The sequence below is a fragment of the Entelurus aequoreus genome, linkage group LG06 (assembly GCF_033978785.1).
Source record: "Entelurus aequoreus isolate RoL-2023_Sb linkage group LG06, RoL_Eaeq_v1.1, whole genome shotgun sequence".
Lineage (NCBI taxonomy): Eukaryota > Metazoa > Chordata > Actinopteri > Syngnathiformes > Syngnathidae > Entelurus > Entelurus aequoreus.
Window position 1 is genome coordinate 27,799,682 of NC_084736.1, and position 25,661 is coordinate 27,825,342.

The 25,661-nt window shown below is 39.1% G+C and overlaps 1 protein-coding gene across 4 annotated transcripts in view; it reads left to right on the plus strand.

Moving 5' to 3' along the window:
- LOC133652091 (SEC14-like protein 1) overlaps nt 1-25,661 on the plus strand; it is a 47,781-nt gene that overhangs the window by 18,605 nt on the left and 3,515 nt on the right. For all 4 annotated transcript variants that reach the window (XM_062050467.1, XM_062050469.1, XM_062050466.1 and 1 more), the window contains 12 exons: nt 732-860; nt 967-1,129; nt 2,810-2,919; nt 6,567-6,756; nt 12,544-12,632; nt 12,713-12,783; nt 12,856-13,027; nt 17,036-17,170; nt 17,245-17,379; nt 20,102-20,338; nt 25,261-25,439; nt 25,553-25,654. In XM_062050467.1, the coding sequence (XP_061906451.1) occupies nt 732-860; nt 967-1,129; nt 2,810-2,919; nt 6,567-6,756; nt 12,544-12,632; nt 12,713-12,783; nt 12,856-13,027; nt 17,036-17,170; nt 17,245-17,379; nt 20,102-20,338; nt 25,261-25,439; nt 25,553-25,654 (1,712 nt within the window). The remainder of the gene's footprint in view (nt 1-731; nt 861-966; nt 1,130-2,809; nt 2,920-6,566; nt 6,757-12,543; nt 12,633-12,712; nt 12,784-12,855; nt 13,028-17,035; nt 17,171-17,244; nt 17,380-20,101; nt 20,339-25,260; nt 25,440-25,552; nt 25,655-25,661) is intronic.

Sequence of the window (25,661 nt, forward strand, 5' to 3'; positions counted from 1 at the left end):
TCAGAAGGATTTTTTCCTAACATGTAACCTGTTTCGAAAAAGTCTCATTACAATTATTTTTAATAAATAATAGATTTTGAGAATCGGTTGGAATCAAGAATTGTGGGAATCAAGAATCGAATTGTTATCCCAGAAATCGAATCGTTTGGTGCCCAAAGATTCACACCCGTTTTATAATTTTTTTTTAGGGCACAACAAAAGACTAGACAGCAAAGACTGAACTGACTAGCCAACACACCATAAACTATACACTACTGCCACCTAACGTCTTGGACTTGCAACTGTAAATGAGACTCAGAAATGTGATAATAAAACAAACCTAATTTTCAAATGTTGCAATAAAATTTTTTATTTTAATACCAAAAACAATTCGTATTTATTAACACTCACAAAAGTACAAAAAATTGGTCCTGTTGAGTACCGGAATCGATTTCCAGGGACCAGAGTTCGGTTCAAATGTGTAACGGTACCCTTTCCTACTCCGAAATGTTTTGTATTTAAGTGCAAATTGAATCGTGATTGATCCAATAACAACCTTAAATGGAATCGATTTGCAAAATTGTTCCTGACACCCGGGCCCTATTCTGTATTCCCTGATTTGTTGTGGTTTAGTGTCCCAATCTTTCTAATTTAGGTGGGACAGGATCCAGGTGAAACAATGAAATTAATGAACAGTGGCTGTTGCTTTGTGACAAAGATCCTCCATAATCTATGGTGGTCTTACCCCTCAGGTTCATCCCGAGAAAGAAGACTGGACCTGCTTTGAACAGACCGCCAGTCTGGATGTCACCTCCTTTTTTGGTTTTGAAAGCATGGCAGAGAAGATAGCGATGAAACAATATTCTAATAGTATAGAAAAGGTTGGTATTTTGCTTTGATTTGACACAATCGATTTGATCTTTCAAACCTCTTGGCTGATGTTCAGAGTCACATTGATCCAAGTCCTGTCTCCTTCCTATGTGACAGGGGAAAGAAATCATCCAGTTCCACCTGACGGAGCTGGCGAAAGAGGGGATAACGCATGTGCCTCGGTGGGGTTTGCCCGCCTCTACGCAAACCGTGCCTGGAAACCATTCCAGAGACTCGCTCAGTGATGAGGACCGCACAAAAGTGACTCCCTCTCCTGATGGTCAGTGTTACAACTAACGAGTGTCCATGCTTCTCTAACTACTATGACAAGAATTGTTGTGGCAAATACACCGGAACCTCGATTTTACAAATTAAATCGGTTCTTGAACGGGGTTCGTAAATTGGAAAGGTCAAATAGTGAAGCAAACTCCTTAAGAAACAATGTAAACATGAGGTCCTGCCTACATTTTGAACTAGGGTTGTACGGTATACCGGTATTAGTATAGTACTGTGATACTAATGAATCATATTCCGTACTACACCGCCTCTGAAAAGTATCGGTCCACCTCCCACCCCCGACATCCACTGTAATGATACCAAGTACAAGAGCGCATCTCGTCGATACCACTATGATTACATCGATATATTTTGGCATCACAACATCTTTTGTTTTTTAAATTGTTATATTATGTTTATAAGCTCAGGAAATATGTCCCTGGACCAATGAGGGCTTTGAATATGACCAATGTATGATCCTGTAACTATTTGGTGTCGGATTGATACCTAAATTTGTGGTATCATCCAAAACTAATGTAAAGCATCCAAACAACAGAAGAATAAGTGATTATAACAATTTAACAGAAGTGTAGATAGGACATGTTAAAAGAGAAAGTAAGCAGATATTAACAGTAAATGAACAATTATATGAATAATTCATTTTCTACCACTTGTCCCGTAATAATTTTGACAAACTTTTAACACATTTTTAAAGGTGTATTACTGTAAATGGAAAAAATATACATTTGTTTTTATGGTAGAAAAACTGGCAACTAAATTGCCAGATTAAAAAAAGAACTGGTACTGTTTTTCCATTAACAATATAATGTTGTAAAAATACAATGTCAATTTAATAGTAAAATTCTGGCAACTAAGCTGCCAGCTTTTTCTGTAAAAAACAAAAAACAAAACAGTCGTTATGTTTTTAGATTTACTGTAAAATGTTGTAAGAAATTAAAAAAAACACTATTTTACATTAATATTTTGTAAATGTAAAGTTTTTACTGTAAAATCTACAGTCTAATTAAAACAATTTATATAATTAATAATTAAATCCAGAGCCAAATTCATACATTATTCGCTGTTACAAGCAGCCCTCTGATGGCAGCCATAACTGCGATGTGGCCGTCAATGAAAACCAGTTTGACATCCTTTACTTAAAATAACCAATCAAAGGCCTCCACTTGTTCGTGATCGCCACATTGCTACCAGTAGTTTACTGCAATGTGCAGCAAGTGACGTGGAGGGCTACGACTCCTCACCCAAATGCAGCGTCCTGCCTTTTGCCTGCAGGCGGAACACAAAATTAATGAATGAAGCGTCACGGTTCGCACACGCAGGCATATTTGGCTCGATCTAAAAGTTCGAAAATCGAAAAAGTTTGCACGTAGCAGGGTTCGTAAACAGAGGTTCCACTGTTCTCTGTTTAATGTAGACTGGTTGGCTGCGACACAAGGTACAAGACAATGGTCAGGTTTAAATGAGGTACAACTTTATTATAAACAGAGCACGTTGCAAATGACTACCAATTGTCAAAACCTAAGTTTACAATTTATGTGCAGTTTATTAATTTAACCGTTAAAGTATGTTTGACGTATGGTCATCTTCACCATGGTTAAAAGTGTTTCCCTCTGATGCGTGCAATGGACCGTGTGCTAAGTTGACACTGTGTTTTGGCCCGCAGACAAATTGGATGCTGACTACATCAGACGTTACCTTGGTGATTTAATGCCTCTGCAGGAAAGCTGTCTCATTCGACTGCGGCAGTGGCTCCAGGAAACCCACAAGGGCAAGGTCACTTACCTTTTGTCTCAGCCGATCAAGCCGCTCTCATGCGCGTCCGCCAGTTTTATTTTTGTTTTCACACAAATTAAACGGTGCTTACGATTTGGCATTGTGGAAAAATGAAGCTTGCTTGCATCTATTCAGTCATTTAAGTTTAAATAAGGATGGGCATCGTTCACATTTAAACCGATTCCTGGTACCTGGGAATCGATAATTTGCTACTTTTGTGTATTTGTTATTGCAACATTTAAAAATGAGATGATTATGATATCTGCTGTCCAGTTGTTGTATATTGTTTCTTTATTTTATTGTCTCAATTGCAGTTGCAAGTCCTAGTTGATTCATTCTTTGCTGTCTAGTCTTTTGTTGCGCCCTAAAAAGTAGTAATACTGTAAATATTGTACTTATTACACACCAGCCCTTTGATTGTAATGTGCATTTTAGTTGCAGTTTACATTAACACATTTGGAGGTGTTAAAATCGCCATGTAAAATCGCTAATGCTAATCATTAGCATGTCAATAGCAAAGCCGATGTTTATTATAAATGTAGCGCACTTTTGGAAATGTAGAGTCTTACTTTACTTATGTTGGAGCGTTTTTTGGAGTCAATTTCTTTGTTAGCATTGAAAATTGCAACATTACCTAGGCTACATTGGTTGTGTTCGCTCTCTGTACTGCTGGGGTGAGTCGGCAACCGGGCGTGACATCACGCACAACACAGTTAGCAAAAAAGTACTGGATTCGCAAGTAAACAAGTAACAAGTAAAGTAAACAAGTAAACACGCTACAAGACTGCTTGTATCGCACATGATATCACACACAACACGCAGCAGGACTGCTTGTATCGCACATGATACCACACACAAGTAAACACGCTTCAGGACTGCTTGTATCGCACATGATATCACACACAAGTAAACACGCTGCAAGACTGCTTGTATCCTACATGATATCACACACAAGTAAAACACATTGTAAGACTGCTTGTATCGCACATGATATTGCACACAAGTAAACGCGCTGCAGGCCTGCTTGTATCGCACATGGTATCACACACAAGTAAATGTGCTGCATGACTGCTTGTATCGCACATGGTATCACACACGTAAACACGCTGCAGGACTGCTAGTATCACACATGATATTGCACACAAGTAAACACGCTGCAGGACTCCTTGTATCGCACATGATGTCACACTTAAGTAAACAGGTTGCAGGACTGCTTGAATCGTAAATGATATCACACACAAGTATACATGCTGCATGACTGCTTGTATCGCACATGGTATCACACACGTAAACACGCTGCAGGACTGCTAGTATCACATGATATTGCACACAAGTAAACACGCTGCAGGACTGCTTGTATCGCACATGATGTCACACTTAAGTAAACAGGTTGCAGGACTGCTTGAATCGTAAATGATATCACACACAAGTATACATGCTGCATGACTGCTCATATCGCACATGATATCACACTCAAGTAAACACGCTGCGGGACTGCTTGTATCGCACATGATATCACACACAAGTGAGCTTGTTATAAGACATGTTTAAATAATGAGAAACAAGGAATCTGTGTGTAAATTATAGCATGATCTTTAGGAGTCCAAATGTGTTACAATTTAGTCATTTTTAAAGCTACAGCATCACTGCAGTGTATTGTATGCGTCACGAGAGATAACTGAATCATTCAGAGTGGCTGTTCGCTTTCAAGATGGCCGCAGATTTTCTCGAAAGACTTCAGATTCATATTGTGGTCTCAGACTTTTCACTTGCAAATATCGTTACCTCATTTTAGTGTTTGTCCTTGGAACTGTCTTCTGTTTTCCTTGAATTACCGTATTTTCCGGACGACAAGTCGCTGCTTTTTTCCCAAGCTTTGAACCCTGTTGCTTATACAAAGGTGCGGCTAATCAATGGATTTTTCTTCGCTAACGGCTAAATTATGGAATAGATTAAGCAAAGAAATCAAACAATGTACTAAAATGATCCACTTTAAAAAACTGTTCAAACTCAAAAGTGTTTACAAAACACAAGGAAGAAGAATCCTGAAAAACATTGGCGTGGCGAAGTTGGTAGAGTGGCCGTGCCAGCAATCGGATGGTTGCTGGTTACTGGGGTTCAATCCCCACCTTCTACCATCCTAGTCACGTCCGTTGTGTCCTTGGGCAAGACACGTCACTCTTGCTCCTGATGGGTGCTGGTTAGCACCTTGCATGGCAGCTCCCGCCATCAGTGTGTGAATCTGTGTGTGAATGGGTGAATGTGGAAATACTGTCAAAGCGCTTTGAGTACCTTGAAGGTAGAAAAGCGCTATACAAGTATAACCCATTTATAATGTATTTATTTACAAGTAAACATGCTGCAGGCCTGTTTGTATCGCAGATGATATCACACAAGTAAACATGCTGCAGGACTGCTTATATCGCACATGATTATACACACACGTAAACACGCTGCATACTGCTTGTATCGCACATGATATTGCACAAAAGTATACACCCTGCAGGACTGCTTGTATCGGAGCTTACAGTATATCAATGATTTTTAGTTGCAAGCCGATATCATCTGAAACATGTTTTTTTGCTGATATTGGACTGGTATCTGATAAGTATGTGAGAAAAATACAGAGAATATGTTCTGTTAAACCACAAATGGTAGCACATTAGCAGGTAATGTTTTTAATGTTTTGGTTTGAGAAATGTAACGTTGATCAAGTTGCAAGCAGTCACTTTTAGAGTGTCCGCCCTGAGATCGGTAGGTTGTGAGTTCAAACCCCGGCCGAGTCATACCAAAGACTATAAAAATGGGACCCATTACCTCCCTGCTTGGCACTCAGCATCAAGGGTTGGAATTGGGGGTTAAATCACCAAAAATGATTCCCGGGCGCGGCTACGCTGCTGCCCACTGCTCCCCTCACCTTCCAGGGGGTGATCAAGGGGATGGGTCAAATGCAGAGGACAAATTTCACCACACCTAGTGTGTGTGTGACAGTCATTGGTACTTTAACTTTAACTTAACTTTTACGGCAGATGGTTCCCTGAAAGGTGGTTTCACGGTCTTGCAAATAAATGGTGTACATTTAAGTAGGGCTGCAACTAACGATTAATTTGATAATCGATTAATCTGTCGATTATTACTTTGATTAATCGATTAATAATCGGATAAAAGAGACAAACTACATTTCCATCCTATCCAGTATTTTATTGAAAAAAAACAGCATACTGGCACCATACTTATTTTGATTATTGTTTCTCAGCTGTTTGTAAATGTTGCAGTTTATAAATAAAGGTTTATTAAAAATAATAATAATAATAATAATTAAAAAAAACAACTCTGCGCATAGCATAGATCCAACGAATCGATGACTAAATTAATCGGCAACTATTTTAATAATCGATTTTAATCGATTAGTTGTTGCAGCCCTAAATTTAAGTAGAACCTTTAAAAATGTTTGTTTATGATAGCCTGACTATTAAATTCAGCCTTATATTTTTAAAGTTAATTGACATTACGCAAGCAATTTACTGATTTACATGAATATTCATCATTCAGAAGTGGAATTAACATGATTTTTAAAAAAAATAAAAAGAATTGTTAGACAGCACTACACACATTTTTATGGTGATCTCCTTTATTTTGCTCCGCAGATTCCAAAGGATCAACATGTGCTGCGCTTTCTGGCTGCCAACGACTTCAACTTAGACAAAGCTCGTGAGCTCCTGTGCCAGTCTCTCACATGGAGGAAGCAGCACCAGGTGGACTTCCTCTTGGACTCCTGGCAGCGCCCTCAGCTTCTCCAGGACTACTACAGTGGAGACTGGCACCACCACGACAAAGGTGTTCACACAAAGTCTGCCATCAAAGGGCGGCATAGGGAAAATGCTGCGATATCGGCGCCTGCATGTATCAATACCGATACCAATCACATGTATTAACTCTAAATGTTTAACATATATATATGGTGGGTACTATTGACAGTGTAACAATATCAACATAATATTAACTTATATGGACCTAAAGGAGCGGCTCCATACTGTGTATAGAGATACAGAATGCTAGCCGCTAGTCAGCTGTGGGACGCAAAACAAATACATTGTCGGCCAAAGTGGATCGGCATTTATCGTATGTAAAAAAGTAGAATAAAAGAGCAGACAGGTGAAATGTAACGAGAAACACCTGCAATGTTGCCTCTAATAACACTAAAAAAAATGTTTTTCTTTGAAACTGTCATCGCTCAAAAAATAATAACAAATCAAAATATTGTTGCGATGAATTGTTGGCCTATTGAATGCTCCAATTACTTTACATAAAATATTCCACTTTGAAATAATTTGGGGGGAAAATATTGCACATTTGCCACAACTAAAAAACGTTTTCTTTGACAAAGATGGCATCAAACAACAACATAAAAAAACAACATCAAAAATACTAAAAACGTATAACCGACGGATAAATCTGATACTGATCTAGAGATTTGAGTGTTGAAAGTAAGAAAAAATTAAAATAATTTGTGTCTTATTTTTAATACTAACAATTGTAATAGTTTTAGTGGGGTTTTCTTTCAACTGTCATTGCTCAAAAAATGATAAATTTAAATCAATATTATTGGCCTAATTTGGTATTTAATTACTTCACAACAAATATTCTACTTTAAAATAATTTTTTGTGAAAATATGGCATATTTTGAGTGTTTGCCATAACTAAAAAAAAAAGTTTTCTTTGACAATCAAACAAATTAACATCATGAAAAAATTATAAAAACTAATAATAATCGATGGTCACTATAGGTCTAAAATTGATTTAGGTGTAAGTGTTAAAAGTAAATGAAATACAAATAATGTGGTACTTATTTTTACTTACTTACTTAGGCCTTAGTATTCCCTGAGGAACATAGGCCGCCGACGAAAGCCTTCCATCCATTCCGGTCTTGTGCCCTTCGGTCGAGTTGTTGCCATGACAGCCCCTCAGCCCTCATCTCCTGTTCCGTGCTTCTTCTCCAGGTTGTTCTTGGTCTCCCTCTGTTTCTTTTCCCCTGTGGGTTCCATGTTAGTGCCTGTTTGGTGATTGATTGATTTGGTTTTCTGAGTGTGTGGCCTATCCAGCTCCACTCAGCCCTCATCTCCTGTTCCGTGCTTTTTCTCCAGGTTGTTCTTGGTCTCCCTCTGTTTCTTTTTCCCTGTGGGTTCCATGTTAGTGCCTGTTTGGTGATTGATTTGTTTGGTTTTCTGAGTGTGTGGCCTATCCGGCTCCACTTCCTTCTCCTGATTTGCAGTTCCACTGGTTCTAGTTTGGTGAGTTCCCACAGGTTGGCATTGGTGATGGTGTCTGGCCAGTAGACTCCTAGGACCCGACGGAGGCAACGGTTGACGAATGTCTGTAGTTTATTGAGTATGCTATTGGTGGTTTTCCTTGTTTCTGATCCGTACAGCAGGATGAATTTGACATTTGAGTTAAATATTTTCAATTTGGTATTGAGAGAAATGTTTTTTGCTCTCCATATTTTGTTTAGTAAGTTGAATGATGTTCTTGCTTTCCCTATTCTGGATTTGACATCTTCATCTGCTCCTCCATCTACACTGATTATGCTCCCCAAGTATTTAAAACTGACTACCTCTAATTGATTATGGTCCATTGTTATTGGTGTATTGTTCTTGTTATTGATACGCATGACCTTTGTTTTTTGTGAATTGATCTTAAGCCCAAGAAATGCAGCAGTTCTTTGTAGTTTTTGTGATTTGTCCTGCATCTGTTGGTAAGTGTGAGCCAGGAGAGCTAGATCGTCTCCAAAGTCTAGGTCCTCTAGTTGTTCGGTAAGGCTCCACTGTATGCCGGTTTTGCTGTTTTTGGTTGTTTGGTTCATGGTCCAGTCAATACAGAGGAGGAAAAGGAAAGGCGAGAGCAGACATCCTTTCCGCACCCCAGTCAGGACCTCGAAGGCCTCCGATGGGCATCCGTCATGTAGGACACGACATCGCATCCCTTGGTAGGTGCTCTTGATGATGTTGATGAGCTTTGGTGGGATCCCATAGTGTGCCATCAGCTTCCACAGTGTCTCACGGTCGACACTGTCAAACGCCTTTTCAAAGTCTATGAAATTAATATATACTGGTGAGTTCCATTCCATGGATTGTTCTATTATAATCCTGAGGGAGGCAATTTGGTCAGCACAAGATCTTCCATTTCTGAAACCAGCCTGGTTATCCCTCAGTTGTGCATCGACCAATTTCCGCATCCTTTCTAGTAGTATGTGGTTAAGCACCTTCCCTGGCGTTGAGAGGAGCATAATACCCCTGTAGTTTTTACACTCCCTGAGGTCTCCTTTCTTGGGAATCTTTATGATGTTGCCATCTCTCCAGTCTGATGGGACTTTTTCTTCCTCCCAGATAGCTTGCATGAGATGGAAAAGCATGCTGGAGGATGTTTCGATATCTGCTTTGAGAGCTTCTGCTGGTAGCTCATCTGACCCTTCTGCCTTTCCTGCTCTCAGGGCTTTGATGGCCTTCCTGATTTGCAGTTTGGTGGGGGGGTTGCAGTTTATTTGAAGCATGATTGGAGCTGGTGGAATATCTGCAGTCAGTTGAGGGGGCTCTCTGTTGAGTAGGTCTTGAAAGTGATCAGTCCACCTCTGGAGTTGATCTTCCTTGGTTGTGAGGAGTGTACCATTTGTGTCTTTAATATGCATTTGGGCTTGTTTAAATTTGCCGGTGAGCTTCTTTGTGGTTAGATAGAGTTCTTTCAGATTGTTCTTCCCTGCTGCTTCCTCTGCCTGCTGTGCTAGATCCTCGATGTACTTCTTTTTGTCCCTTCTGACACTCTTCTTCACATCCTTGTTTACTACTTCATATTCTCTTTGTGCTGCTGCCTTTCCTGCTCTAGTTCTGCATCTGTTGACTACCTCCTTTTTCTCCCTTTTCTCACTCACTTTCTTGTGGGTTTCTGTGGATAGCCAAGGTTTGTTTGTGGACTTTTTTCTCCCTACCACTTCTGCACAGGTCTCCTTCCATGTGGACTTAAAACCTTCCCAAATCCCTTCTACAGTTCCTGGTGCTTGTGTTGTCTGGTCCTGTAGTGCTTGGAACCGGTTGTGTAATGTGACTTGGTATAGTTCCAAAGTGCCTATATCTTGGAATTGTTGTATGTTGAATTTGATCCTCCCTCCTCTTTGTTTCATGCATTTCAATTTCAACTGGAATCTTGCTGTGACTAGGTGGTGGTCAGATGCAGCGTCAGCTCCTCGTCTCGCTCTGACATCAAGCAGTGAGCGCCTGAATTTCCGGCTAATGCAGATGTGATCAATCTGGTTTTCAGTTGTGTGGTTGGCAGAAACCCATGTTGCTTTGTGGATGTCCTTGTGTGGGAAAATGGAACCTCCAATAACCAAGCTGTTGTCTGCACATGCTGTAGCAAACCTTTCTCCGTTTGCATTCATTGTTCCAAGCCCTTGCGTTCCCATTATCAGCTCATAGCCATTGTTATTTCCTCCTATTTTCGCATTCATGTCCCCCATTAAGACCATGATGTCCTTTCCTTTCTTTTTCTGAAGAATGTGGTATAGCAGATTGTAAAAGTTGTCCTTCGTTTCATCCTCTGCATCGTTGGTAGGGGCATAGCATTGTACTACTTGAAGGTTTATTTTCTTATGCGTGGTATGGAATTTTGCAGTAATGATCCTTGAGTTGAAGGGTTCCCAACTGATGAGGGCCCTCTGAGCTTCTTTGGATAGCATGAACCCTACACCCTCTGTATGTGGTGCAGAGTCTTCTGGGTGCCCTGAGTATAATATGGACTCACCACTGGCCAGTTTAACCTGCCCCGACTGGAGCCATCTGGTTTCGCACAGACCCAAGAGAGATATTCTGTATCTCCTCATCTCTTCGGCTATGACTGCTGTCTTTCCTCCTGCATACATGGTCCTAATGTTCCATGTTGCGATGTTAGTGGAGTGTCTAGGGGTCAGAAGAATCGGACGCACCGTCTCCTTACGGTTTTCCGAGTGCATCATCATTTTCTCTTTGGTTTGTGTAACCGTAGAGACTTCCTTTCCAAGACTTTTGGATTTTTTGGTTTTCGTCAACATTTCTGTAGCAAGGAGTTTTTATGGGTTGGGGTTGCTAGCCCCAAGCCTAACCTTCCACCATTTCTGGTTTCGGGAAGTTTTGGAGTTGACTTGTTAGTCCCCTCGCCTAGCCTATTGTCTTCCAGGTAATGGGTTACAGTCTCAGACCACGTGAGACCAGACAGACATAGGGTCGTGTACAAGCTGTCTCGGCACGTCAAGCCCAGTCAACTCCTGCTACTGTGTAGTGAAAGCCGCACCGGTCACAAACAATGAAACTGTTGCAAGCCCACCCTACCAGCAGCGTAAGACTTATTTTTAATACTAACGTAATAATTTTGAGTATCAATTTTTTTCAACTGTCATTGCTCAAAAAATAAAACATTTAAATTAATATTGTTAAGAATTATTGGCCTAATTAAGTATTTAATTATTTCACAACAAACATTCTACTTTAAAATATTTTTTGGTGAAAATATAGCATATTTTGAGTGTTAGCCATAACAAAAAAAAATGTTTCTTTGCCAATCAAACAAAATAACAACATGAAAATACCGTATTTTTCGGACTATAAGTCGCTCCGGAGTATAAGTCGCACCGGCCGAAAATGCATAATAAAGAAGGAAAAAAACATATATAAGTCCACTAGAGTATAAATCGCATTTTCTGGGGAAATGTATTTGATAAAACCCAACACCAAGAATAAACATTTGAAAGGCAATTTAAAATAAACAAAAAAATAGTGAACAACAGGCTGAATAAGTGTACTTTATATGACGCATAAATAACCAACTGAGAACGTGTCTGGTATGTTAACGTAACATATTATGGTAAGAGTCATTCAAATAACTATAACATATAGAACATGCTATACGTTTACCAAACAATCTGTCACTCCTAATCGCTAAATCCGATGAAATCTTATACGTCTAGTCTCTTACGTGAATGAGCTAAATAATATTATTTGATATTTTACGGTAATGTGTTAATAATTTCACACATAAGTCGCTCCTGAGTATAAGTCGCACCCCTGGCCAAACTATGGAAAAAACTGCGACGTATAGTAAAAAAAAATACGGTAATCGACGGATACTGTAGATCTAAAATTGATTTAGAGATTTAAGTGTTAAAAGTAAATGAAATACAAATAATGTGTGGCTTATTATTAATACAAATAATTTTGAGTAGCAATTTTTTCAAACGGTCATTGTTAAAAAAATAATGATCGATTAAAATGAATGTTGTTATAAATTATTGACCTATTTAAGACTCCGATTACTTCACATCAAATATTCCACTTTAAAAAAAAGGTTGCCATAAAAGTTAACAAAAACAGCATAAAACATAAAAAAAAATATATAATACAAATTTCTATCGACAGATCTGAAGTTAATCTGAAGATTAAAGCGTAAAAAAAAAAGAAAAAAAGTTACTTATGACTTATTATTTACATTTTTATGAACGAGTCTCTTCCAGGACCAAATTTGAGGGGATCCCTAAAAGTTGAAAAGATATCTATATATTTATATTTTTATGACTTGTTAAATTACTTACATGTGTGTGTTTAGATGGTCGGCCGCTTTACATCCTGCGTTTGGGTCAGATGGACACGAAAGGTTTGATGCGAGCCTTGACAGAGGAGGTGCTGCTTAGACAGGTGAGAGGATTTATTCAAGTCCCACATCAATAATTAAAGCTACAGTCAGTGACAGCGGTGCTTTACCTTGTTGGAGCCAGGTGGTCGCCATCAACGAGGAGGGACTGAGGCGCTGTGAGGAAAACACTGCGGCCTTCGGTCGACCAATCAGGTGCCGGACTTCTGTTACAAACGTGCTCGCCTTCCACCCGTCCTCATGTAAACGTGTGCTGTGTTGGCTCAGTTCCTGGACCTGCCTGGTGGACCTGGAGGGTCTTAACATGCGTCACCTGTGGAGACCCGGACTGAAGGCTCTGCTGAGAATCATCGAAGCAGTGGAGGCCAACTACCCGGAGACTCTAGGCCGCTTGCTTATGCTGAGGGCACCAAGAGTGTTTCCTGTGCTATGGACACTGGTGAGAGCAAATGGATGTCAGGGTTGTGTGACATTTACCATATACATAATATACAGATGAATTATTCATAATAAATCGAATATTTACATAACTACAGCATAAAAAAATCATGTTCATGACCTCTGAAATACGGTCTTTAACGTTTTGAAAGCCCTGTAGACATGAAATAACACCCACAAAGTCACCTTTACACTCGTTTAATCCAATATAGTGACGCTGTTTAGGCTGAGCCAATCAGTGGCCAAGATACTGAACAGCACTGTCTGTTTGGTTTTGTCTAATCCAGTGGTTCTTAACCTTTTTGAACTCTGGTTAACACAGAATTATTCATCTTACTCTTAATTTTAATCATATTCAATAATTATATCTAACCTACTTACAGTTTATAACCTTATCAAATGACATGAAAGAAATATTATTATCCAGGCTTAGGTCAGGCTGATTACAAAAATAAATAATCAAATATACTGCAAAACAAGGGACTCAAAAACTGATGAAAAATAAATGTGCATACAAATACCCAGTGCTAAAATCAATTCCATCCATTTTCTACCGCTTATTCCCTTCGGGGTCGCGCTAAATAAAAATAAATAATAATTAGAAATGTCCGAACCGATAAATGCTTTAAAATGTAATATCGGAAATTATCGGTATTGGTTTCAACCTCCCGATTTTCCCGGAAGATTCCCGAATTTCAGTGCCCCTCCCGAAAATCTCCCTGGGCAACCATTCTCCCGATTTCCACCCGGACAACATTATCGGGGGCGTGCCTTAAAGGCACTGTCTTTAGCGTCCTCTACAACCTGTCGACACGTCCGCTTTTCCTCCATACAAACAGTGTGCCGGCTCAGCGACATACTATATGCGGCTTTTACGCACACAGAAGTGAATGCAAGGCATACTTGAACAACAGCCATACAGGTCACACTGAGGATGACCGTATAAACAACTTTAACACTGTTACAAATATGCGCCACACTGTGAACCCACACCAAACAACAATGACAAACACATTTCGGGAGAACATCCGCACCGTAACACAACATAAACACAACAGAACAAATACCCAGAACCCTTTGCAGCACTAACTCTTCCGGGACGCTACAATATACACCCCCCCGCTACCACCAAACCCCGCCCCCCCAACCCGTCCACCTCAACCCCCTCCACCCCCCACCCCCCCATTCAAATAAATTCTGACTAAATGAAAATAAATAATAATTATGAATATGTTTCATGAATAAACCGTTAATAGAATTTAGGTGCAAATAAAAATATAGCTTTACCACTGTAGTCATAATTTTTTGCACTTAAGAAACTTCTCTATGACTTTAGTGCCAGGCTTCTTCTGTTTATTTGATATTATATTATTACAGTGTATTACAACTAAGTACAGACAAAAGCTGAGAAACTATTTTTAGGTTGCCCTCTAGTGGGCGCTCGTGGCCCAACAATGGCTGCTGGCCCTATGGTTAAGAAAAACTGCTTATATAGTGTCCAATACTACTGTAGTATTGGCATGTTCAATTCATTTAGTCATTTTCATGCCTGAAAATGTTTGTTTTGGGCCAAAAATCCTTAAAATAAGCTTTAATAAAACCTCAAAAAATCTGTGAGAGTGAAGCTTCAAACTTCGAAGTGCAATGTGGCGAGGGACAACTGTATAGAAATAGATTAAAAAGGCATTCATTTTGGCGAAAATAAAGGCCTTAAATGGCATTGAAAAGCATTAAAAAAATTTGATGTTCAAAGGCATTACAAAAAATTTAGGGAGGTCCTCACGGAAGTAAACAAGGTAAAAGTCGAACTTTCACATACCATTGATGTCCAATTATATGAATTATTAATGATATATCCATTACATTAATATAATATGTACACATACAGTATATATGTATAGGCTATGTATTTATATATACACTGTTGGTGTTAATGCACTTTTTGTGTCTTTTTACGCATTGAAATCAGAAAGGACGCACATTTCAGGTAGTCCGCGCGTCCCCGGGGCCCGTTTTTATTATTTAAAAATTTTTTTTTTGCGAACCCTGCCTTTTCTTGGTCAAAAATCCGGTTTGCTTGTTATTTTTATCGATTATCGTTTTCCGCCGGTGTTTTGTTTAGTTTATATTTGCCGAGTCAATTTTCCGTCCCCGTTTATTGCGTTTTATTGGTCGTCTTCAAAGTAATGAACTTTCCGGTACCATTCCTTAAATTTTGATTCGCCGAATGTTTTATCAATCACAAATACTGCCTTAGTTTGAACTCTGACAACTTTACCGCGAGGGGCTGTCAAAATAAAGACTTCATGGTAAACACTAAGTTGAGTGTAAAGTCAACATTTTTAACTTCAGTCTGTGCCATGTCTCCAGTAAATGATTTGTTTTAGTCTTTGTGAGTCCATGGAAACTTCACTTTTATCTCGCGCTGAAGCGACATAGTTCGAGGATGGAGACAGGCTAGCTGTTAGCTTCAAGCTAAGCACCCGACCAAACTCCTCCACCCCAAAAACATACTTTGCAGGTCAACAAATGGGGCAAATATGTGCCTTTTGAAGTGATAATGTACGAGGAGTGTTCATGTACGAGGAGTGTTCATGTACGAGGAGTGTTGATGTGCGAGGAGTGTTCAAAAGGAGTCTCTTGGAGAAGTGGCTGACAAGTTAGCAAGTGTCGCTCGCATCGCTGACAGTGACGTAATCACCGTCATTGTTTACTGAAGCAGATGCTGACTGTGTTATGATCAATGAGCATGTGTCGTCAGGCTCTGATTTTTATCCATATTTTTTTATTATCAGGGGTGTCAAAAGTGTGGCCTGGAGGTCATTTTTTTAAAGGCCCACGGCACATTCTAAAAATACTATTAAAATAAACAAAACCATAACAAAAGTGGAATAAAAAAGCTTACAGGTGAAATGTAATTAAGGAAAAGTTGCAATGTTGACTAATGAAACAAAGCTGTTTTTTTTTTTTTAAACTGTCATTGCTCAAAACATAATATTGAATCAAAATCAATGTTTTTATGAATTATTGACCTATTCAAGGCTTCGATTACTTCACATCAAATATTCGACTTTGAAAAAAAAAATGTATGGAAGATTTTGCATATTTTGTGTGTTTGCCATAAAAAACAGTTTTCTTTGACAAAAAGGGCATAAAACAAACAAACAAAAAAACAACATAACCCCCCCCGCCCCCCCCCCCAAAAAACTTAGAATTGATGGATAGAGCTGAAGTTGATGTAGACTCTAGAGATTTAAGTGTTAAATAAATAATGTATATATGCCCTGGCACACCATTATCATCATTTCATGACCCAAGCAAAAAACTTTTCACACTTTTATACTGAAATAAATACACCTACAACTTATTAAATAAAAATATAGACAAACTACCGGCAGCGGTAAAGTTCAGATCCATGAAGGAAAGAAGAAAGTGAATGAATCTTTATAACTGAATAAATTTACATATGCATAAACATTTTTTTTTTTGTTTAATTTTTTAATGAATTAAGTAACGTTTATAACAACCTTTTTCCAAAACACAATATAGAATGTGAGATATAACAAGATAATGCATACATTTATCATTTGTTTTCAAAACGCTTACAAAAAAGTGGGACCCCAAAAATTTACTGTGGGACCCCATTTTTATGACTTGATGGGGTCGCTGGGACCCCATTTTGAAAAACAAACACTGTATATAAATAAATTTAAAAAACGGCCCTCGGCCAAATTTTTTTAGCCCGATGTGGCCCCAGAGTCAAAAAGTTTGGACACCCCTGTGCTAGACTATTTATTATTTTGTACGTAAGTAATAAAACTTCAAAGTTGCATCTTAAGCATACCAGTATAGGTGTCATATGATCCAACTTTCTTGTCCTCGTCAAAAGACCAGCAGCCGCATTTTGTATACCAACTGTAGTCTTTGAATGCTGGACATGGGCAGGTTGATGATGACAGTTGAGTCACTCTTCGCGTTCTGTGATTTAATGTCTGCGTCTTACTTGCAGGTCAGCCCTCTGATCAACGAAAACACTCGTAAGAAGTTCCTCGTCTACGCTGCCAACGACTACTGGGGACCAGGAGGTTTGGTGGATTACGTCGACCGGAAGTTCATCCCGGACTTCTTGGGAGGGGACTGTGTGGTGAGCTGCACGAAAGGAATACAATTGCTTAGGTTGGGAGGGTCATGTTGCTCATTCGGATCTTCCCTTGTCAGTGTGACATCTCTGAGGGAGGCACGGTGCCCAAGTCTCTGTACAGGACAACAGAGGAGCTGGACAGTGAAGACAGCCAGCTGCTGACAGACCTCCTATACAAGAGTGCCAGTATCTTCAAGGGAGCTCCACATGAGGTACATTTATGTTTAAAACATGGCTGCCAATTTGCCATTCTTGCCCAAGGGCACAACAGCACTGACAACTAGGGATGGGTACCGCTCACATTTGAACCGATGCGGTGCCTTGGAATCGATACCGGTACTCAACTGTACCAATTTTCGGTACTTTTGTGCGTTTTAATAAATGTTAATTATTTAATTATATCATTTATTTTTAAAAACTTTGCTGCCCAGTTTTCTGATTACATTTGAGTTTCATTTGCAATGCAGTTGCACTTCCAAGACATTAGATGGCAGTATTATATCTATGATACACTATATTGCCAAAAGTATTTGGCCACCTGCCTTGACTCGCATATGAACTTGAAGTGCCGTCCCATTCCTAACCCATAGGGTTCAATATGATGTCGGTCCACCTTTTGCAGCTATTACAGCTTCAACTCTTCTGGGAAGGCTGTCCACAAGGTTGGGGAGTGTGTTTATAGGAATTTTCCACCATTCTTCCAAAAGCGCATTGGTGAGGTCACACACTGATGTTGGTCGAGAAGGCTTGGCTCTCAGTCTCCGTTCTAATACATCCCAAAGGTGTTCTATCGGGTTCAGGTCAGGACTCTGTGCAGGCCAGTCAAGTTCATCCACACCTGACTCTGTCATCGATGTTTTTATGGACCTTGCTTTGTGCACTAGTGCACAGTCCTGTTGGAAGACGCTGGAAATCACTGAGCTCCTGAGAACGGCCAATTCTTTCACAAATGTTTGTTAAAACAGTTTCCGTGCCTAAGTGCTTGATTTTATACACCTGTGATTAGGACACCTGATTCTGATCATTTGGATGGGTGGCCAAATACTTTTGGCAATATAGTGTATGTTGTCTAACGAGGAAGGGCGCTCAATATGTTATGTAGCGACCTACAAAGTGTTTGTACTGTAAGTATTGTGCTTATTACACACCAGCTGTTTGATTGTAACATTCATCTTAGTTTCAGTTTTCATTATCACATTTTGAGGTGTTGAAATCGCCATGTAAAATCGCTAATGCTAATAGTAGCTTGTCTATGGCAAATCCAATGTAAATAAGCATCAAGCTAGCGCGTTTTCAAAAAGTGAAGGCTTGCTTTACGTTCGAGAGTAATTTTTTTACCAAGCATACTTTTGTCGGTGTTGAAAATTGCAACTTATCGAAATATGGCACAGCTTGTGATTGTACGTCAATCGATACCCGGTGGTACCGATTGGAATTCGGTCAGTGCTTATAAAAGTACTGACTTTGGTACCCCTCCCTAGTGACTAGGATGGCAAAAGCTGAAGTCGTACTAGAAGCACTCAAGTTACAGGATGGCCGCTCTACCATCTGAGCCACGCTGCCCAAAACCATTAGCTCTATTTAGCGAGTGCCACTTATCGCTAGCTATAGGATAGGATAGACATTATTCATCTAACACGGCTAGCTTCGCTAATTGCTAGCTAGCAGCTTGCTCCCATAACCTAGCAAATTGCTAACTAGCTTAAATGCTCACATGAAAACAAGACATATTAACATCTTTCTTCATTGCAAACATCATAATCCAATCTAAACTTATATAAACACATTACTGTCCAAGCACATTGAACCTACAGGCTGTCAAACAGTACATATGAAGAATATCTGTTTTTAATAATCTTTGTTTTAATACCAAAGAGATACAAAACACAATACATCCCGGGTGTCTAAAGTTTTTTCCACTGTATTAAAAAAAAAAAAAATCAAAGAATGCAGGTGATATTTTTTATTTTCAAAACTAATAACATATACATATTTTTTTAGAAGAAAAAAAAACAGCCTGATTGTCAGCTTTGTTATTAGTTAACATTTCACCTTTTTCATGTTACATTACACTTTTACCTTTTATTCTGCTTTTTAGGTTTTGTTTTAGTACAGTGGAAGCTTGATATACGAACGTACTTAGTTCTTGAACAGGCTAAATCGAAAAGTGCTATACAGCGCTGTATATCAGGCAAACAACAAAAAGGTGATAAACTGTCTCTTTATTAACAATCCAAAGCAACAACAATGACAAGCTTAACTGTCCTCGGTATGCGCTGCTCTGCGCACACAGAAGCCCCCTTTGGTACCCTCACAAAAAACCCTAACTTTAACAACCATATTGCTACAATGATAAACATTGGAAAAAGTAAAATTCACATACAGTACATTAACACCGGCAAAAGAACCGGCTCCCGAGAAGAGAGAAAGGATCAGACAGAGGGGCGTGTGTCTGTCTGTTTGTAAATCAAAAAGTTTGTATAGTGAAGCAAAAAAAGACAGGAAAAAAAAGTATATATAAATTTTTTTTTTTTAATCAATTTTATGTTTATGTTTAAGAATCGGTACATATATTACAAATATATTTATACAGTGTATATATATATATATATATATATATATATATATTATATATATATATATATATATTTATTTTTATTTTTTTTGTACAAATGTATTTAAAAGATTGCACTGTGTGATATGAAATGTCCATATTGTGACATTCCTAACTGCATCATACTGTTTTTTTCAAATTGTAGTTAGCATCTATCAGACAGTGTCAATAAAAACTGAATATTCTATGTATTTGGATGTGCTTGTAAAGAGTGCCACCTGCTGGGACGCATGCAGACCACAGGCCAGCCCAGACGTGAGCCTTGTGATTAATCAGCATGTATCGCGACCCATTCCGTGGTCTCTTTCTGTTCCCTACAGATTTTCATTGAGATCATAGAAGACTCCTCCATCATCACCTGGGACTTTGACGTGATTAAAGGGGACGTGCTCTTCAACATCTACCACTCCAAAAGGGCCCCGAAGAGAGACACGGCCAACGGGTTCCCGTCCATGGGGACTGTCAGTTCCCCTCTGTTAGACAAGAGCTGGGTGTTGGGCCAGGACTACAGCACGGTGGAGAGCGCCCTCACCTGCACAGAGGGTGAAAGTGTACAGGTGAGAGGAACATATCTATTTTATTTTGACCTTTTTTAACCACGGTCCACCAAAACTCTCTGTGATTTGACTAAACCTTCACCACTTTAATCATATTTTTTGCTCTTAAAGCCCCACTCAGGAATTTTCAGGTTTGGTTGATTTTGGCGGCGCCAGTGGACCAGAGTGGTAGTGTTTTGCCAGATTTTCCATGAGGACTAGCGCATATAGCGTCAAACTGACATGATGTCTGCTGTAATATTGGCACAAATATTAGCTCTCAAATGGTTATGCTGAGGTTAAATAGCAGAAATGATTTTGGATTGCGCTATAACATACTTGCCAACCTTGAGACCTCAGATACCGGGAGGTGGGGGGTGGGCTGTGGGGGGCGTGGTTGGGGGCGTGGTTAAGGGCGTGGTTAAGAGGGGAATATATTTAAGCTAGAATTCACCAACTTTCAGTGAATTCTAGCTATATATATATATATATATGTATATATGTATATATATATATATATAAATATATATATATATATATATATATATACACTACCGTTCAAAAGTTTGGGGTCACCCAAACAATTTTGTGGAATAGCCTTCATTTCTAAGAACAAGAATAGACTGTCGAGTTTCAGATGAAAGTTCTCTTTTTCTGGCCATTTTGAGCGTTTAATTGACCCCACAAATGTGATGCTCCAGAAACTCAATCTGCTCAAAGGAAGGTCAGTTTTGTAGCTTCTGTAACGAGCTAAACTGTTTTCAGATATGTGAACATGATTGCACAAGGGTTTTCTAATCATCAATTAGCCTTTTGAGCCAATGAGCAAACACATTGTACCATTAGAACACTGGAGTGATAGTTGCTGGAAATGGGCCTCTATACACCTATGTAGATATTGCACCAAAAACCAGACATTTGCAGCTAGAATAGTCATTTACCACATTAGCAATGTATAGAGTGTATTTCTTTAAAGTTAAGACTAGTTTAAAGTTATCTTCATTGAAAAGTACATATATATATATATACAGTTGTGTTCAAAATAATAGCAGTCCCACATCACTAGCAAGATAAATCACTGTTTATGTTAGAATTTCAACTGCTACACTGCAAGTAAGTTTCTAGAAGGTTTAGTAAAGGTATAGAAAACCAAAAGACCCAACAGGAATGATGTGCATGCTGCTGATTCTGTGAAACTGAATCATTTACTGAAAGGGGCGTGTTCAAAAAAATAGCAGTGCTGCGTTCCATAAGTGACATCATTGATTATGTGTAAAAAAAATATGTTGAACAAGTGGCCCTTATTTTAGGATCAAGGCAACTGACGCTGCATATGCTGGCTGTGCATTTGTCCTTGGAAAAACAGAGTAAAATGGGTCGTTCAAGACACTGTTCAGAAGAAGAGCGTTCTTTGATTAAGAATTTAATAAAAGAGGGGAAAACCTATAAAGAAGTGCAGAAAATGATAGGCTGTTCAGCTAAAATGATATCAAATGCTTAAAAATGGCAGCCAAAACCAAAAAGGCGAGGAAGAAAAAGAAAAATGACTATTGAAATGGATCGGAGAATAACCAAAATGGCAAAGGCTCAGCCAATGATCAGCTCCAGGAGGATGAAAGAAGATCTAAGATGGCCTGTGAGTACTATAACAATTAGACCACGTCTATGTGAAGCCAAGCTACCAGCAAGAAGCCCCCGCAAAGTCCCATTGTTAAAAAAAAGACGTGTGCTGAAGTGGTTACAATTTGCCAAAGAACACATTGACTGGCCTAAAGAGAAATGGCGTAATATTTGGGGACTGATGAGAGTAAGATTGTTCTTTTTGGGTCTAAGGGCCACAGACAGTTTGTCAGACGTCCTGCAAACACTGAATTCAAGCCCCAGTACACAGTGAAGACGGTGAAGCATGGTGGTGCAAGCATCATGATATGGGGATGTTTCTCGTACTATGGTGTTGGTCCTATTTATCGCGTACCAGGGATCATGGATCAGTTTGAGTACACCAGAATACTGGAAGAAGTCATGTTGCCGTATACTGAAGAGGAAATGCCCTTGAAATGGGTGTTTCAACAAGACAATGACCCCAAACACACCAGCAAGCGAGTAAAATCATGGTTCCAGACAAACAGAGTTCAAGTAATGGAGTGGCCAGCACAATCCCTGAACCTTAATCCCATTGAAAACTTGTGGGCTGACATAAAGAATGCTGTTCATGAGGCAAAACCAAAAAATGCAGAGGAATTGTGGAACGTAGTACAATTGTCCTGGGCTGCAATACCTGTCGACTCCATGTGCCACAGATGTGAAGCAGTTATCAGAAACCGTGGTTATGCAACTAAATTATAGTTAATAATTCTAAGGAAAGTTGAATCTGCAAGCCTTACATAGTTTATACAGTACATTTGAGTTTTATAAAGAAAGATGTCAACACTGCTATTTTTTTGTTTTATATTTCTTGACTTTCTGTAAAATATTGTCAAATAGAATTACTTTTTTCCAATTTTCTGTCTTTGAAATAGAATGTGCCGTCTCCGCAATGCATTTGTGTTCATTAAAATACAATTTATTTGAAGAATTTTGAGGTTTACACACCTTTTTAAACACACTGCTATTATTATGAACATAACTATATATATGTACATATATATATATATATATATTTTATTATACCTATAAATAAAAGAAATACTTGAATTTCACTGTTCTGGAGGCTATACAGTAGATGGCAGTATTGTCCTGTTTAAGAGTGTCACAACATTGCTGTTTACGGCAGACGAACTGCTTTGCGGTAGACTAAACGTGACTGCTGTTGTTGTGTGTTGTTACCGCGCTGGGAGGTCGTTAATGAAACTGCCTAACAATAAACCCACATAAGAAACCAAGAACTCGCCCTTGATCATTCTACAGTTATAACGTGATTGGGCAGGCACGCAGTTAATATTGTGGGAAAGCGGACGTGAAAACCGACTGTCGCCGCTGTCCCCACTCAGGTCCGCATTGACCTGGAGGGGGCGTGGCCTCCAACTCCGGCTGAATAACGGGAGTTTGTCGGGAGAAAATTTCTGCCGGGAGGTTATCGGGAGAGGCGCTGAATACCAGGAGTCTCCCGGTAAAACCGGGAGGGTTGGCAAGTAAGCGCTATAAACATGACGCTTCTACAAAGGATGTATCAGGTCGGATGCAAGTCCAAAGCAAAGAAAGACCGGCGAAGAAAGTAGTGTGAAACTATGATGCTTGTGGTTATTTATTGCTACCACGCAAATTTCCTATAGCTAGCATTATTTTGATTTGGTCAAAAATCCCCCCTCATCTTTAAGCTCATGCCAGCGAATGAAAGCCGGAGCAATCTTGATCCTTGATTGTCCTTTTTATCCGGGTAACCTCTTTTTTTCCTCTTTTTGTCTCCTCGCACAAAAGTTTTCGTTTCTTTGTTTGTTTTGGCCATGATAGCAGTAATTGCACCTAGGCATTCTTCTTCTTTTAGTTTTCTGGCAGCAGGCAGGCGTTCGCATCAACTTCCGTCTTTTTAACGGAAAAAAACAAAACTGCCCCCCTCAAAGTCACTGAAGTGATGCCCTCAGGCCATAACAGAGGTGTCATTCAACTAGTTGTAAGTCTGCGTATGATGAAAATATTTCATGAATTTTGCTTTGAGAAACTTCTCTATGACTTTAGCTCCCGACTTCTGTTTGCTTGGTATTGTCATTAATCACAAATATTGAAATTCAACGATTTGGTGCATTTGCAATCAGCTAAAATTATGTATAAAGCAAACTATAACCTGCTACCCAAGAATGTACAACAATTCTTCTCAACAAAAGAGGAGAAATATAACCTTAGAGGAAAATCTCATTTAAAATATGTGTATGACCGTACAACACTTAAAACCTTTAGCATATCTGTATGTGGAATTAAATCATGGAACGGATTAACCAAATAAATCAAACTAAGCACCAATGTGATCCATTACTACCACTTGTGGCAGTAATGGATCACATTGGTGCTTAGCCACAAGTGGTTGAAAAGTGAACTACAACTGGGGCCCATACAAACCACAGCTGCTCGCTAGTGTTACCATATCTGAGTTACTGTGTAGACATATGGGGAAACAACTACAAATGTGAGCTTCATTCACTAACTGTTACAAAAAAGATAAACTACAATAATACATAATGCTGGATATAGAGAACATACAAACCCTTTATTTAGTACATCACAAATATTGAAATTCAACGATTTGGTGCATTTGCAAACAGCTAAAATTATGTATAAGGCAAACTACAACCTGCTACCCAAGATTGTACAACAATTATTCTCAACAAAAGAGGAGAAGTATAACCTTAGAGGACAATCTAATTTAAAACATTTGTATGCTTGTACAACACTTAAAACCTTTAGCATATCTGTATGTGGAATTACATCATGGAACAGATTAACCAAAAAAATAAAAAAAAGCACCAATATAATTCAGTTTAAGAGACGGTTCAAACTACAAGTGTTCACAAAGTACACAGAACAAGAATTATGATGAACATCTTGAAACCTTTTTTTTATTGAGACAACTATTATTTATGTATTTAATATCTGTTTGCTTACTATGATATATTATTTATTTATTATTTATTTTTTCACTGTTCTGTTACAGAGAACAAGGAAATTGGTTAAAATTGCTATGGTATGAAAATGGGGTAGGATTAAATAAGCTCTGCTTCTTCCTACTCCTTTTCGGACGTGCTGTAATGAAACAACTGGAAATATGTGATGAATTAAATCGTGTTCGAAATAAACTGAAACTGAACTGAACAGCTGAGAGTCTTTTGACAGCCCAACACTTAATAAACACTGGATTATGTCATTTAGCAGCTGTTAAATACAGAAAATGCAGACTGGAAACAATTTGCTGCCTTGTGGTGATCCCGCACTTTTGTTCCGTGTTCTAACAGGGCTCCCACGTGGCACGCTGGCCTGGGTACTACATTCTCCAGTGGCGCTTTCCCAGCTCCCTCAGCCCCTCGTCGTCCAGCCTGCCCTCCGTGGACGACATGCTGGCTTCGCTGCAGGTCTCTCCCCACAAGTGTAAGATCATGTACTACACCGAGGTGCTGGCATCTCAAGACATCAGGTGAGTTTTTTTTGTTATTTTTTCATTCCACCAAAACTTTTCTCAGCTCCTGACGCTGCACCCCGCCAATATGAGTTTATAACACCACACACTATACATGTTTGCTTCCGTAGGGGATCATTGACCAGTCTGGCGTCCAATCATAGCGGTTTCTCCCAGCTCAGTTCTTCCACTACTTTTTCTATCCAATCACAGGGCAGCTCCACTGTCTCAAGGTAGTGT